The 12,927-nt window shown below is 40.2% G+C and overlaps 1 protein-coding gene across 3 annotated transcripts in view; it reads left to right on the forward strand.

Annotated features, from left to right (window-relative positions):
* aass (aminoadipate-semialdehyde synthase) overlaps positions 1–12,927 on the forward strand; it is a 47,010-nt gene that overhangs the window by 27,664 nt on the left and 6,419 nt on the right. For all 3 annotated transcript variants that reach the window (XM_072386457.1, XM_072386458.1, XM_072386459.1), the window contains exons 17-21: positions 411–519; positions 2,426–2,566; positions 2,687–2,854; positions 4,079–4,174; positions 7,512–7,627. In XM_072386457.1, the coding sequence (XP_072242558.1) occupies positions 411–519; positions 2,426–2,566; positions 2,687–2,854; positions 4,079–4,174; positions 7,512–7,627 (630 nt within the window). The remainder of the gene's footprint in view (positions 1–410; positions 520–2,425; positions 2,567–2,686; positions 2,855–4,078; positions 4,175–7,511; positions 7,628–12,927) is intronic.

A 12,927-nucleotide genomic window follows, 5' to 3' on the forward strand; every position in this document is an offset into this window, starting at 1 on the left:
TCACAAATGGCCTTTTCTTTTATAAATAGAAAATGGTATATTTACAAATACACATACATTTGTAAAACCAACACACCAGTTACAAACAGGAAATTTGTATTTGTGGATAGAAAAACACATGTGCAACTCAAGGCATATTTGTAGGTCACCCCCTGTGCATTTGCAGTTATTTTTGAGACTAATTTAAGCCCATATAGAAACATATTAAGATTCTGACACGAGAGGAAAGAGAACAGATTCAAATTTGAAATGAAAAAATAAAATGTATAATTCAGGGTAAATCAAACCTGATGAATATTAGGCAATTAGGTAATATGTTTATGCAAATTACTAGTTTGTTTTTTTTTGTGCTCAGTGACACAATACCTGTGTGTGTGTGTGTTTGTGTGTGTGTGTGTGTTGGGTGCCAGTGCGGAGGAGGCAGGCATCACCATTGTGAATGAGATGGGAGTGGACCCTGGCATCGATCACATGCTGGCCATGGACTGTATTGACAAGGCCAAAGCTGATGGCTGTACTGTGAGTTAATACATGCTATGCATGTTTGTGAGAGAGAGAAATAAAGTCTTAATGCTTAGAGGTTTTTTTCCATGACAGCCACAAATCCATTACAAAAAAACATGTTTCTGACTGCTACGTTCACAAAGGTTCAGATGTAAAAAAAAAAAAAAAAGTGTAATGCATTTTACACCACATCGATTTTGCATCAGTAACTTACTTTGTCAGTATTTTATCAACCAAAGATTTTCCTTGTTGCTCTGTGTTATTTCATGCATGGTGGCTACCCATATTATCCTGCTGCTGATTAGCTGAGTTGGTCAGGAGTTGTCCAACTTTTTAAATAGCTTTCTGCTGGGATAGAAAAGAAAGATGTGGATTAGTTTTTGTGTTTTTCCAGGCTTTTCACTAATTTTTGCGCAGTTGTGTTTTGGGAGTTGACCTGCTTGTGAGTCACATGTGAACGAGAGATAAGCAGTAGGATTCAGTGGGCAGCCACCATCCATCCAGCAACACATATGTTCTTCTGTTGAGAACATGTTGAAAAATATTTAGATTTAATAATTTGATTAAATCATTAGAATTAATCATTTAAGAAATAATCATCTCAAGATGAGGAAAGTTTGACAATAACTCAGAGCAACTTAAGCTGAGCCTGGGGCAAATTGAGCCAAGGGAAAACTTTAATAGAGAAGCCATTGAAAACCCTTTTTTACATTGATAGTAAACATTCTGAAAATTGATAAAATGCTTTCATTGAACCTCTGTCATATTTTCCATTTTAGGGCCACATCAGTAAAAAATGGCTCATCTGTCCAACTCTTCCCCTTTTTGCATGACAAAAAGGGCTTTATTGCAGCGCTTTATTGTCTGCAAACACACACCAAAAAGCATATGAGGGGCAATGTATAGGTTCTGTATGTTGCTCAAGGACACTTCAAGGATCTTGGGACTCAACTGCCATTCTTCCAACTGAAAGATGGCTACTTTACCACACAAGCCACTTCAATTCAGTTTATTTATATAGCGGTAAATCACAACAAATGTTATCTCAAGGCACTTCAATGATACAGTCCTATTTACTATAATAATCATAATCACTTCAACCCCATATAACTGGCCGGACTTTTGATTGTAAAGAATTACTGTATTTTCACATATTATTATCTAGCCTTCAAAAATCAAATCAAACATACTTTTAACCCTGATCTACAGGAGTAATAGGATCAGTCAGTCAGTGGGTTTACATGATGAGATTAACTCGATTATAGCTATAGTTGGGTTATGCTCCTTATCTGAGCAAGGGTAATTATCCTTTGTTACATGGTGGTGAATGAATCGAATCACTGGCACAAAGCATGCAATACCACAGTAGATAGGTGGCGCTGTACCCATTTCAACTATCGGTAATAGAGCCACTTCCTGTTGACGTCTTCACCACCAACAACAGCAAAACTAAGGCATTCGAGAAAGATGGCGAACAAAGAGCAAGATGAAGCTACGTCCCCCTACATTTGTGATGAGCATGGTTATGGCAAAAATGCAATGCACAATGGCACATTCTCCATCGTGTTGTTTGTATCTTTCTGACGGTGGCGACAACAACAGTAATATCGTCTCCTTCGACGTCCGGGTGACGATCGCGGGAAAAAAATCTCGAACATGCGCAGAACGCTCGATCCTTTCCACTGTCGTCTCCAGGCACGTTAAGTGGGCAATCAGATCGAGTTATCCCGGGGTCCTAATTTGATCGCAAGTAACCCGTTCCGATTCGATTTCTTGTCGGATTAAGCTTGTTACATGAGCTGAATAACTCAATCTTATTGTAATTTAGCCATTAATCCGATCCAATTGCCCGCATGTAACAGCACTGAGTAAGTTAAATGATACCAAATGAAGTTACACTTTTGAGTATTATGTTGTTTAGGTGGAGTCTTACAGCTCATTCTGTGGTGGACTCCCTGCTCCTGAGTGTTCAGACAATCCTCTTCGCTACAAGTTCAGCTGGAGTCCATATGGCGTCCTCCTCAACACCATCAGCCCTGCCATATTCCTCAAAAACAACCAGGTAAAGAAACCTCAGAAGATTATAAATGCTAAATATGCATTTATTTTATTATATGAGGGCATGTTATTATAATGCTTTTTTTCAGAAGAAAAAACCCAGGTGTGTTGTTGTGTGTTTTAGGTGGTGAGCATCCCAGCAGGTGGGACTCTGATGGATTCTTCCACATCAATGGATTTTCTCCCAGGTTTCAGTCTGGAGGGATTTCCAAACCGTGATAGCACAAAGTACGCTGAGCCATACGGCATTCAGACTGCACACACACTCATCAGAGGAACCCTGCGCTTCAAGGTACAATGCAAATTTAACATACAAACACAACAAGCAACAAGCCTTAGAATTAATTAGTATGTGTGAAAGAGGACTAGGGCAAAGAATCTCTGCATATCTATATCTAGATATATACGTTTACATGCGTGTTTATATATATCTAGCCACACCGTCCTTCTTATGGGCTGAACCCCCCCCCTTTCAAGCTCCAGTCCTCTGAAAGGCCTGGGAGATTCAGGGATTCCTAATGTTCCTAATCTTAGTTCGGTCATTTTACACTACCTTTGGTAGTATCTCACACTTCGACTTTATGACTTCCAACCCACACTTGGCACAGATGTTCCTGTACACTGTACACCGCAACTTGGTTATGATTTTCCATGTATGCTGGATCTGCCTGCATCTTACACCACACTACTATGTGCTGGACTGTCTCAGAGGCCTGCATCTGGGGTCCTGTCAGGAGTAGTAGACTCTGGCCTCGGGTTGCTCTTGTGCTCAGGGCCTGTTTTAGAGCTGCCATGATTAGCGCCTCCATACTGTCTTTCAGACCAGCCTTTTCCAGCCACCAATAGGGCTTCTTGATATCAGCCACTTCTTCAGTCTGTCGGTGGTACATGTCATGCAGAGGCTTATCCTTCCATGATGGTTCCTCCTCTACTGTTCTAGCAGTTCATCACTGGGGGCCATCTTCCTGATATATTCCTGTTGTTTCATCCTGAATAGTGGCTCTGACTCTCACTAGCCCCTGATGTTCCTCCTTCTCCTCAGTGTACAATTTCAGGGTGCTGAACTTCAATTGAATTAGTATTTTCAATTTATATAGCGTCAAATCATTGAATTGAAAAATTCGAGCCAATTACAATCCAATTCTTTGTGATACAATATTAATCCAATCAGTTCCAGTTCAATAAATTCCAAATTTGTCCAGTTCATTCCAAGCAATATATATATATATATATATATATATACATATGTATACACATAGATCTGCAAGAGTTTTCTTGAAGTGCTTTGGTTTCCTCCCACAGAACAATAACTTTTTACTTTACTGGTTCATTTCAGAATGATCATAGGTTTGGTTTTGTGTGTGTTTGTCTTTGTTCATGCTCTTATGCACTGACAACGTGTCCAGGGGATTCAGCCTCCTATGACCCCAAATAGAATAATCCACCATGGACAATGGATAGCTGAATGTTTTGTTTCTTGCTTTCACTATTGACTCTCATTTGCTCTGTCCCACAGGGATTCTCAACGGCCATGACTGCTTTAGTTAAACTTGGTCTGATCAACACTGAGCCCAGCCCCATCCTCCAGCCCACCTCCCTTCCCATTTCCTGGGTAAGCAGCTCGGCTTAGGATTTTTACAAACTGCTTTAATACTTTAACAGCAGTCTCTGAGCAATACACCCTGCTTCTTCCTGCTCCATGTCATTTGCTTGATTATTTTTCATAGCTCATCTACCAGAAGCTGGTGACTGCAGAAGTTCCACAAGTCTATTTAAGCCAAGAGCATCAAAGTTTTATTTAGCGAACGCTTTCTGTCACTAATAGGTTTACTGCAAATGTATGTCACCTTTTATCCTTTCGCAATGAAAAGGGATTCACAGTGCTGACATATTCCTTAGATCTCAAACTAAACATAGTCAATACAGTTAAATGGACAGTAGCCAAGCTACAGTTATAGCTCAACTATGCGATTTAACTAGCTCACCGTTCGTGTTCCAGTATACATGCACAGGAGTGTAATCTAGGACGTAAGATGTGAGTATGGAACTTTCAAGATACTTTGCCACTTCTAATTTTCTTTGTGGAGATCATGAACATGTGTATATGGCCAAATTCACTGCACAGGTCAGTTACTTGAATGTTGTGCAGTTATCATGATCCTAAAATTATGATATTCAATTTGAAAAAACATATTTGAAATTAGAAAAATATGTTTTGAAACTGAAAGTCAGATTTTGAACTTGAAATTAGGGTGAAAAAATTGTACAAAGAAAAGCAAAGTTATTTTTCAGTTTTAAACTTTTGGCCCTAATCAGGTGTGAGGAGCGGGTGCTGTCATGAATGACGCTGTTACAGTGGAAGCTGAAGAGACTGCATTAGACTGCATGACAGTTTAATGTCAGAGAAGCTCTTCTTAATGTTTTCACATCTTATCGTCATTATTGACACCGTACAGTTTCGTTCCAGGAGGCTGCGAATGCTTGTGTCTTTAAAAGATTAATAGGTAGCTCAAAGTGTGGAGTGAAGCAAAAAAACTACAAGCTGCTTACCAGACAGACACAGGTAGATGAGGAGTTTCACGGTTTTAATTGTTCCCATCTGCGTTGTTATGACTGAGAGACAGACTGGTGTTAATTCTCAAGTCTCTCTCTCTCTCTCACACACACACACACAGTATTGCTCTCCTGGGGCCTCAAAGGGTACTTGCGCACAAAAAAGTGGCGCACTTTTTCTTGTCAACGATCAGATGTACCAAGAGCGGAATGACCGTGGAAATGTGCGGTGCCTCACGCAAACTTCAGGGCAGTCGTACGCACTTTTCAACAGCTGTTGATGCTTAGAGGTGATGTTGGGAAACTGTTATAATTAATAAATGTCAACATAATTTGTCCTCAGACTGAGTGACGTGCACATTTGAGACACACGGACAGTTAACACTGATGAACAATTAACATACCCATGTGCCTGCAATTACACGAGTGGATATAAAAGTATCTGCAAAGTCGTGCAGTGCATACTATTAAAAGACAATGGCTGCTTTAATGGTATTGGAAGACATTGTAAATGGTGCAATTGGAAGAAAGCGTGTTTTAAGAGACAGAGAGGATTTGCTGGCACATGATGACAACTGGCTCATCAGCCGTTTTGAGGGCAATCCTCCTGGAACTGCGCAGAGCGCAACACAGCGAGGGGCCATGCGCTGCTCGTGCCACAGGTGACGTGCACTCGAGGGTTTAAGCAACCGGGGTATTCCAGAGGGAGCTGGCCAACCGATTGGGACTGTGCTAGTCAACCCTGAGTCGAGCCATGCCAGCCGAGTGGGACGGAATTATCTGCATCTCAGCAGGTATATCAAATTCCCAGGCCAACATTGAAGCGCAATTTGAAGCGAGAGCCAGTTTTCCTAATGTAATCGGATTTATCGACTGCACACACAGTGCTATAAAAGCCCATCACATGATGAATTTGTATATCAACAGGAAGCATTTTCATTCCATCAATGTACAGATCGTATGTGATGCGTAAATGCTTTGTGGGGGTGGCCTGGTTCAACGCACGATTCATACATTCAGTAACAGAATTATTGGGAACAGACTACAAGCTGGCACTGTGTGGCTTCTTGGTAATTCATATGTCATATATAATCTGAATTTAATTCTTTTTACCTTTATTAGGTCAATTATTTGTGTAATTGACCTAATATTATTCCCCATGAAGTGCATTGAGCATGTGCGCCCCCAATTTCTATCCCGTCTTCACAGCATCATAGTTGGTGGTTAAAGTTAGTAACTTGCTGTTTTTTGCTGGTTAAACTACAGCTTAAGATCTGTCTAACAAGCCCCTGGTCGTCTCTGTGTGCAAATGTTAACAATCCCGTGCGTAAAGTGTGCCACCAAAAGCGGCGAGAACGGCCAGCTGCCATTCATTTTCAATGTAAGCTGGTGTCGATGAGCGGCCGGCGTTGTGAGCAGCGCGTTGTGAGCTTCATGAGCTTTGTGAGCTTCAAGAGTTGAGAAAGGCTCAACTTTATGCAAATGAGAATTGACGCGACGACAGCCAATTAGGGCCGATCTGGATTATGAAAGCGGAAAAAAGTGGAAAACGGCAGAGCGCAAACACAAAGAAACACAAAGAAGGCTGCCCAGAGTATGATCCATGGTGAAAGAGGGAACCGATGTATGGATGGATTATTATATATATCTGCTAGTTGCTATACATATAAGCCCAGCCCCTTTGGCCGCTTCCGGCGGCAGAAGAAGTAGAAGCGGCGGGTTGTGAGCGTCGTCAGCGGCTGTGGTCCCCCGGTTAATCAGCCTCACCTTTTCCCCGGCGCAATTCTCGCACACACTGTGCTTAAGTCACAAATTTAAATCAATGATGCTATGAATGACATTTGCAGTGATTGGATGGGGATAAATGATGTACATAACTTTAACATCAGTAGTTCATGAAAGGAACTGTTAAAACCGTTTTAATTACAGATCACATGGATTATTTGTCGATAGGGATGTAGCATCAGTCCAAAAATGCTTTAAAGACTACGAGTTGACACAATCTTTAAAGCACATTTGCTGTTAAGTGTAGCCCTCTAACATAAGTAACAGCAAAAAACATGTGAATGAGAGCTGCTATATTTGGAATTCTGCTGTATTAATATACAATTACACTTAAAAGATAAAAATATTTAACTTTCGGGTATGTACAGAGTGCTTAGACCTATTCGAGTCAAGCTGCATGCAGAATGATTCCATCTCCAACCGCATTATCAGGTTGTGTCATTCCAGTTTTCAGAACCTCCGATTTCTTTTTTTTTTTCTTTTTTTTTAAAGTGTCATGTGCACATGCTTGATGTAAGATTTTATTGTGATTATCTTAGTCTAAACATAGAGGAGGTGAAAAGACAAAAAGATACATCCATTTATGGGATTTTCTTTTTTGTCCTCTACAGAAAGAACTTCTTTGTCAACAGATGGGTTTGTCTTCGTCTGTCTCCCAAGAAACTTTTGAAGAAGCCGTTTATGACTGCATTGGACAGGACCAGTTCAGAATGGACACCCTGAGATGGTACAAAACTAAAGCTGCCTCAAAGGGAATGTTGAAAAAAAAGCAGTCGAGCAAACTGTTTTCGAAACTTCTCTGGATTCAAATGACAAAACATTGTTTCTTCCCAAAAGGTTCCAAAATAACATTTCCACACATTCACTGTGCTGTGGCACATACACAGTTACTTCCATTATGTTGAATAACCCCTTAAAGGTTACCTGTAGGTCTGTGTTGACAGGGGTATGGTTTGAAAGTGGTCAAAGTCCGTCAGTTGTACATGTAGAAAAGAAATCACATTAACGTATAGCAGGTTACCCCAACTAATGTCCCCCAAGGGCCAAACTATGTCAAGCATACAAAGAAAAGGGCCTTACAGACCCACCAACACCGAAAAATAATCATCCTGGCATGCACACATTATTTAGTGTCGGAATGAAATCATAAGCCTTATCGCAAACATTTTACCTAACAGCAAAGAAAAAAAAAGAAAAGATCGGCAACAGCACGAGACAATAACAATGTTGATTCATTGTTAAAATTGTAGCCAATTTGAAAATGTCAGGACATCTTTCCACAGAGACCTTTAACAATAGCATCTCTACAGCAACATTAATCTAATGACAAACCAAGTGAGACTGCGTTAAATAAGTAAGACTATTCAATTCAATTCAATTCAATTTTATTTATATAGCGCCAGATTCCAACAATTGTCATCTCAAGGCACTTAAGTAATATAGTCCAATTCAAGCCAATTGGAATTCAATTCATTGTAATCATAATCCAATTAATTCATATAGAGCCAATTCAAAAAATTAATATCCTAGCTAAGGAAACCAACAGATTGCACCGAAAGTTGTCTTCAGTCCAATCTCCCGTCCTGAGCGTGCCTGAGGCAACTGTGGAAAGGAACGACTCCCTTTTAACAGGAAGAAACCTCTGGCAGAACCAGACTCAGGAAGGGTGGCCATCCGCCTCGACCAGCTGGGGTTTGAGAAGACAGAAAAGAGGGAAAAGAAGGGGGAAAAACACCATAACGCCATTCAAAGGATATCTGTTGGAACAGGGAAACATACGTTAATAACCACAATAATGTCACATGTACATAAAATCAATTGTGAAATTAAACGGGGGGAAAAAAGAGAGCAAAGTGAGGAAAGGTGTGACAGATGAGGTCCCTCAGCAGTCTAAGCCTATAGCAGCTTAACTATGGGATGTTTCAGGATTACCTGAGCCATCCCTAACTATAAGCTTTATCGAAAAGGAAAGTTTTAAGCCTAATCTTAAAAGTGGAAAGGGTGTCTGCTTCCCGGACATTTACTGGCAGCTTATTCCACAAGTGAGGGGCCTGATAACTGAAGGCTCTACCTCCCATTCTACTTTTAGAAACTCTTGGAACAACAAGTAAACCTGCAGTTTGGGAGCGAAGTGCTCTGTTAGGAAAATACCTTATAATTAAATCTTTAAGATATGATGGAGCTCGGTCATTAAGAACTTTATATGTGAGAAGAAGAATCTTAAATTCTATTCTGAATTTAACAGGAAGCCAATGAAGAGAAGCTAAAACTGGAGAAACATGATGTCTCCTGTTAGTTCTCATCAGAACTCTGGCTGCAGCATTTTGGATCAGCTGGAGGCTTTTCAGAGAATATGTGGGACAGCCCAATAATAAGGAATTACAGTAGTCCAATCTTGAAGTAACAAATGCATGGACTAGTTTCTCTGCATCACCCTGAGACAGGATGTTCCTGATTTTAGCAATATTACGAAGGTGAAAGAAGGCAGTCCTAGAAACCAGTTTTATATGTGCGTCAAATGATAAATTCTGGTCAAAAATAACTCCAAGGTTCCTCACTGTAGAACTAGAAGCCAGGGAAATACCATCTAGAGTAACTATATAACTAGACAATTTCTTCCTGAAGCGCTCAGGTCCAAAGAGAACAACTTCAGTTTTGTCTGAATTTAAAAGCAGACAGTTCTGAGTCATCCAGGTCTTTGTCTTTAAGACAGGCTTGTAGTCTGACCAACCTGTTGGTTTCATCTGGTTTCATAGATAAGTACAGCTGAGTATCATCAGCATAACAATGGAAATTTATGCCATGCTGTCTGATAATGTTACCTAATGGAAGCATGTATAAAGTAAAAAGAATCGGTCCAAGCACAGAACCCTGAGGAACTCCATGACATACGCCAACATGTGAGGAAGATTCATTTACAAGAACAAACTGGAATCTATCAGATAAATATGACTTAAACCAGCCTAATGCAGTTCCTTTAATCCCAATAACATGTTCAAGTCTCTGTAACAGAATGCTGTGATCGATCGTATCAAATGCAGCACTGAGATCCAACAGGACAAGCACAGAAACAAGTCCGCTATCAGAGGCTAAGAGGAGATCATTGGTAACTTTCACCAGTGCTGTTTCTGTGCTATGATGCACTCTGAATCCTGACTGAAACTCTTCAAACAGATTATTTCTATGTAAATGATCACAAAGTTGAACTGCAACTATTTTTTCAAGAACTTTAGACAAAAAAGGGAGATTGGATATAGGTCGATAATTAGCCAACACTTCTGAATCAAGAGTAGGTTTTTTAAGTAAAGGTTTAATTACAGCAACCTTAAAAGTCTGAGGTACATATCCTATCAACAAAGACCGATTGATCAAGTCCAATATGGAAGTGTCAATTAAGGGGAAAACCTCCTTGAACAGTCTGGTTGGGATTGGGTCTAACATACAAGTTGATGGTTTAGAAGAGACTATTGCTGTTGTTAGCTCAGAAAGATCGGGACAGAAGCTGTCTAAATACATTTCAGGTTCGAAAGATACTTCTAAAGCTGCTCTACTTGATGATACATCAGTGATAATAATGGGAAGGATTCCATTAATCTTCTCTCTGATAGAAACAATTTTATTGATGAAGAATCTCATGAAATCATCACTGCTGAGAGTTAAAGGAATACATGGCTCAACAGAGCTTGGACTCTTTGTCAGCCTGGCAACAGTGCTGAAAAGAAACCTTATTCTCTTCTATCAATAATGAATAATAAGCAGTTCTAGCTTTACGAAGTGCTTTCTTATACGTTATTAAACTATCTTTCCAGACTAATTGAGACTCTTCTAAATTAGAGGAACTCCACTGTCTCTCCAGCTTTCTTGCAGTCTGCTTTAACGCACGCAGCTGTGAATTATACCAAGGAGCCAACCTCTTCTGACTGATTACCTTCCTTTTCAGAGGGGCAACATTGTCCAGTGTTGTACGCATTGAAGCTATAGTGCTGTCAACAAGAGAGTCAAGTTCTACTGGAGTAAAATGTAGGTAGCCGTCCTCTGTCATATCAGCACATGGCTGAGAAGAAAAGGATGATGAAATCAACTCTTTAAATCTGGTTACAGCATTCTCTGACAGACACCTTCTATATGTAGAATTCTTCTCAGAAACCGTGTAGTCAAGTAATGTAAATTCAAAAGTTATTAAAAAATGGTCAGACAAGACAGGGTTATGAGAGAACACTGTTGACTGTTCACTCTCAATGCCATAAGTCAGCACAAGGTCAAGGGTATGATTAAAGCAGTGAGTAGGTCTGTGAACACTTTGAGAAAATCCAATAGAGTCTAATATAGAATTAAAGTTAATATTTAGGCTGTCATTTTCAACATCTACATGAATATTAAAGTCACCCACTACAATGACTTTATCTGTACTCAGCACTAACTGGGATAAAAACTCTGAGAATTCAGAGAGAAACTCAGAATAAGGGTCAGGTGGACGATACACAACAACAAACACAAGAGGTTTTTGTGATTTCCACTTTGGGTGGGAAAAACTGAGAATCAGAGATTCAAAAGAGCTAAAACTAATCTTGGGTCTAGGACTGATTAGTAACCCTGATCTGAAGATAGCTGCCACTCCTCCTCCTCTACCTGTGGTTCGAGGAACGTGAACATTTAAATAGTCAGAGGGAGTTGATTCATTAATGCTAACATTATCCTCCTGCTGCAGCCAGGTTTCTGTAAAACAAAATATATCAATATGATGATCACAAATCAAATCATTCACTAACAGAGACTTCGAAGGGAGAGATCTAATATTCAGCAAACCACATTTAATAGTTTGATGTTTTTGTTCAGTTAAAGTTTTTGTTTTAAATTTTTTTTTTGCACAAGAGGATTTGCTCCTTTTGTGTTTTTTGATTGAGGGGGGGGGCAGCATCAGGTGGGAAGCCGCAGAGAAGTGTGTTAGACTACAACTCTGCATCCTGGTCTCAACCCTGGGTTGTCATGTTTTTGGATGACTAATAAATTCGTCCATATTTCCATCTAGACAACCAGCGATTGAATGAGGACATGCGGCTAAACATGTCATCACTGGTCAGATTTGGCAGGGGACCAGAGAAAACTACGGAGTCCGACATTGTTTTGGCAAAATTACACACCGATGCAACATTAATTTTAGTGACCTCCGATTGGCGTAACCGGGTGTCATTACCGCCGACGTGAATAACTATTTTACCGTATTTACGTTTATCCTTAGCCAGCAGTTTTAAATAGGATTCTATGTCGCCCGCTCTGGCCCCTGGAATGCATTTGACTATGGTCGCTGGTGTCGCTAATGCCACGTTTCTGACTATAGAGCTGCCAATTACCAGGGTTTTCTCCTCAGCGGGTGTGTCGCTGAGTGGGGAAAATCTATTTGAAACGTGGACAGGTTGATGGTGAACCACGGGCTTGACTTTAGGACTATGACTCCTCTTCCTGACAGTCACCCAGCCACTCTTAAGTCCCGGCTGCTCGGGATCTGCTCGGGGACGACTAACAGAGCTAGCTACGCTAGGTGGCTCCGCACTGACTAAAGGGGCCTGGCTCGCTATCGGGTGGTTTTCAACAGTGCAGAGCCGAGCTTCCAATTCAGATAACCTTGCCTCCAAAACTACAAAAAGACTACATTTGTTACATGTACCATTACCACTAAAGGAGGCAGAGGAGTAACTAAACATCTGACACACGGAGCAGGTGAAAGCAGGAGATAGAGGAAGAGAACTGGTAGCCATGCTAAGCTAGAGAACCCGACACACTGAGAGGCACTCTGACAGTAAGTAAGTAAGTAAGTAAGTAAACTTTATTTATATAGCACCTTTCACAGATAAAAATCACAAAGTGCTTTACAATCAAATACATAAAAATAATTCTAAGAAAACACCACCAATAAAACAAATGAATAATTATAAAATCATAAAAGATGAAAAAGACTATAACAAGATAAAAATAAATGAAAATATAGGTGGAGACATAGCTAAGTTCACTACTGTCTAACTAAAAGCT

The sequence above is a fragment of the Leuresthes tenuis genome, unplaced genomic scaffold (assembly GCF_036924035.1).
Source record: "Leuresthes tenuis unplaced genomic scaffold, fLeuTen1.0.hap1 SCAF_5, whole genome shotgun sequence".
NCBI classification, from domain to species: domain Eukaryota; kingdom Metazoa; phylum Chordata; class Actinopteri; order Atheriniformes; family Atherinopsidae; genus Leuresthes; species Leuresthes tenuis.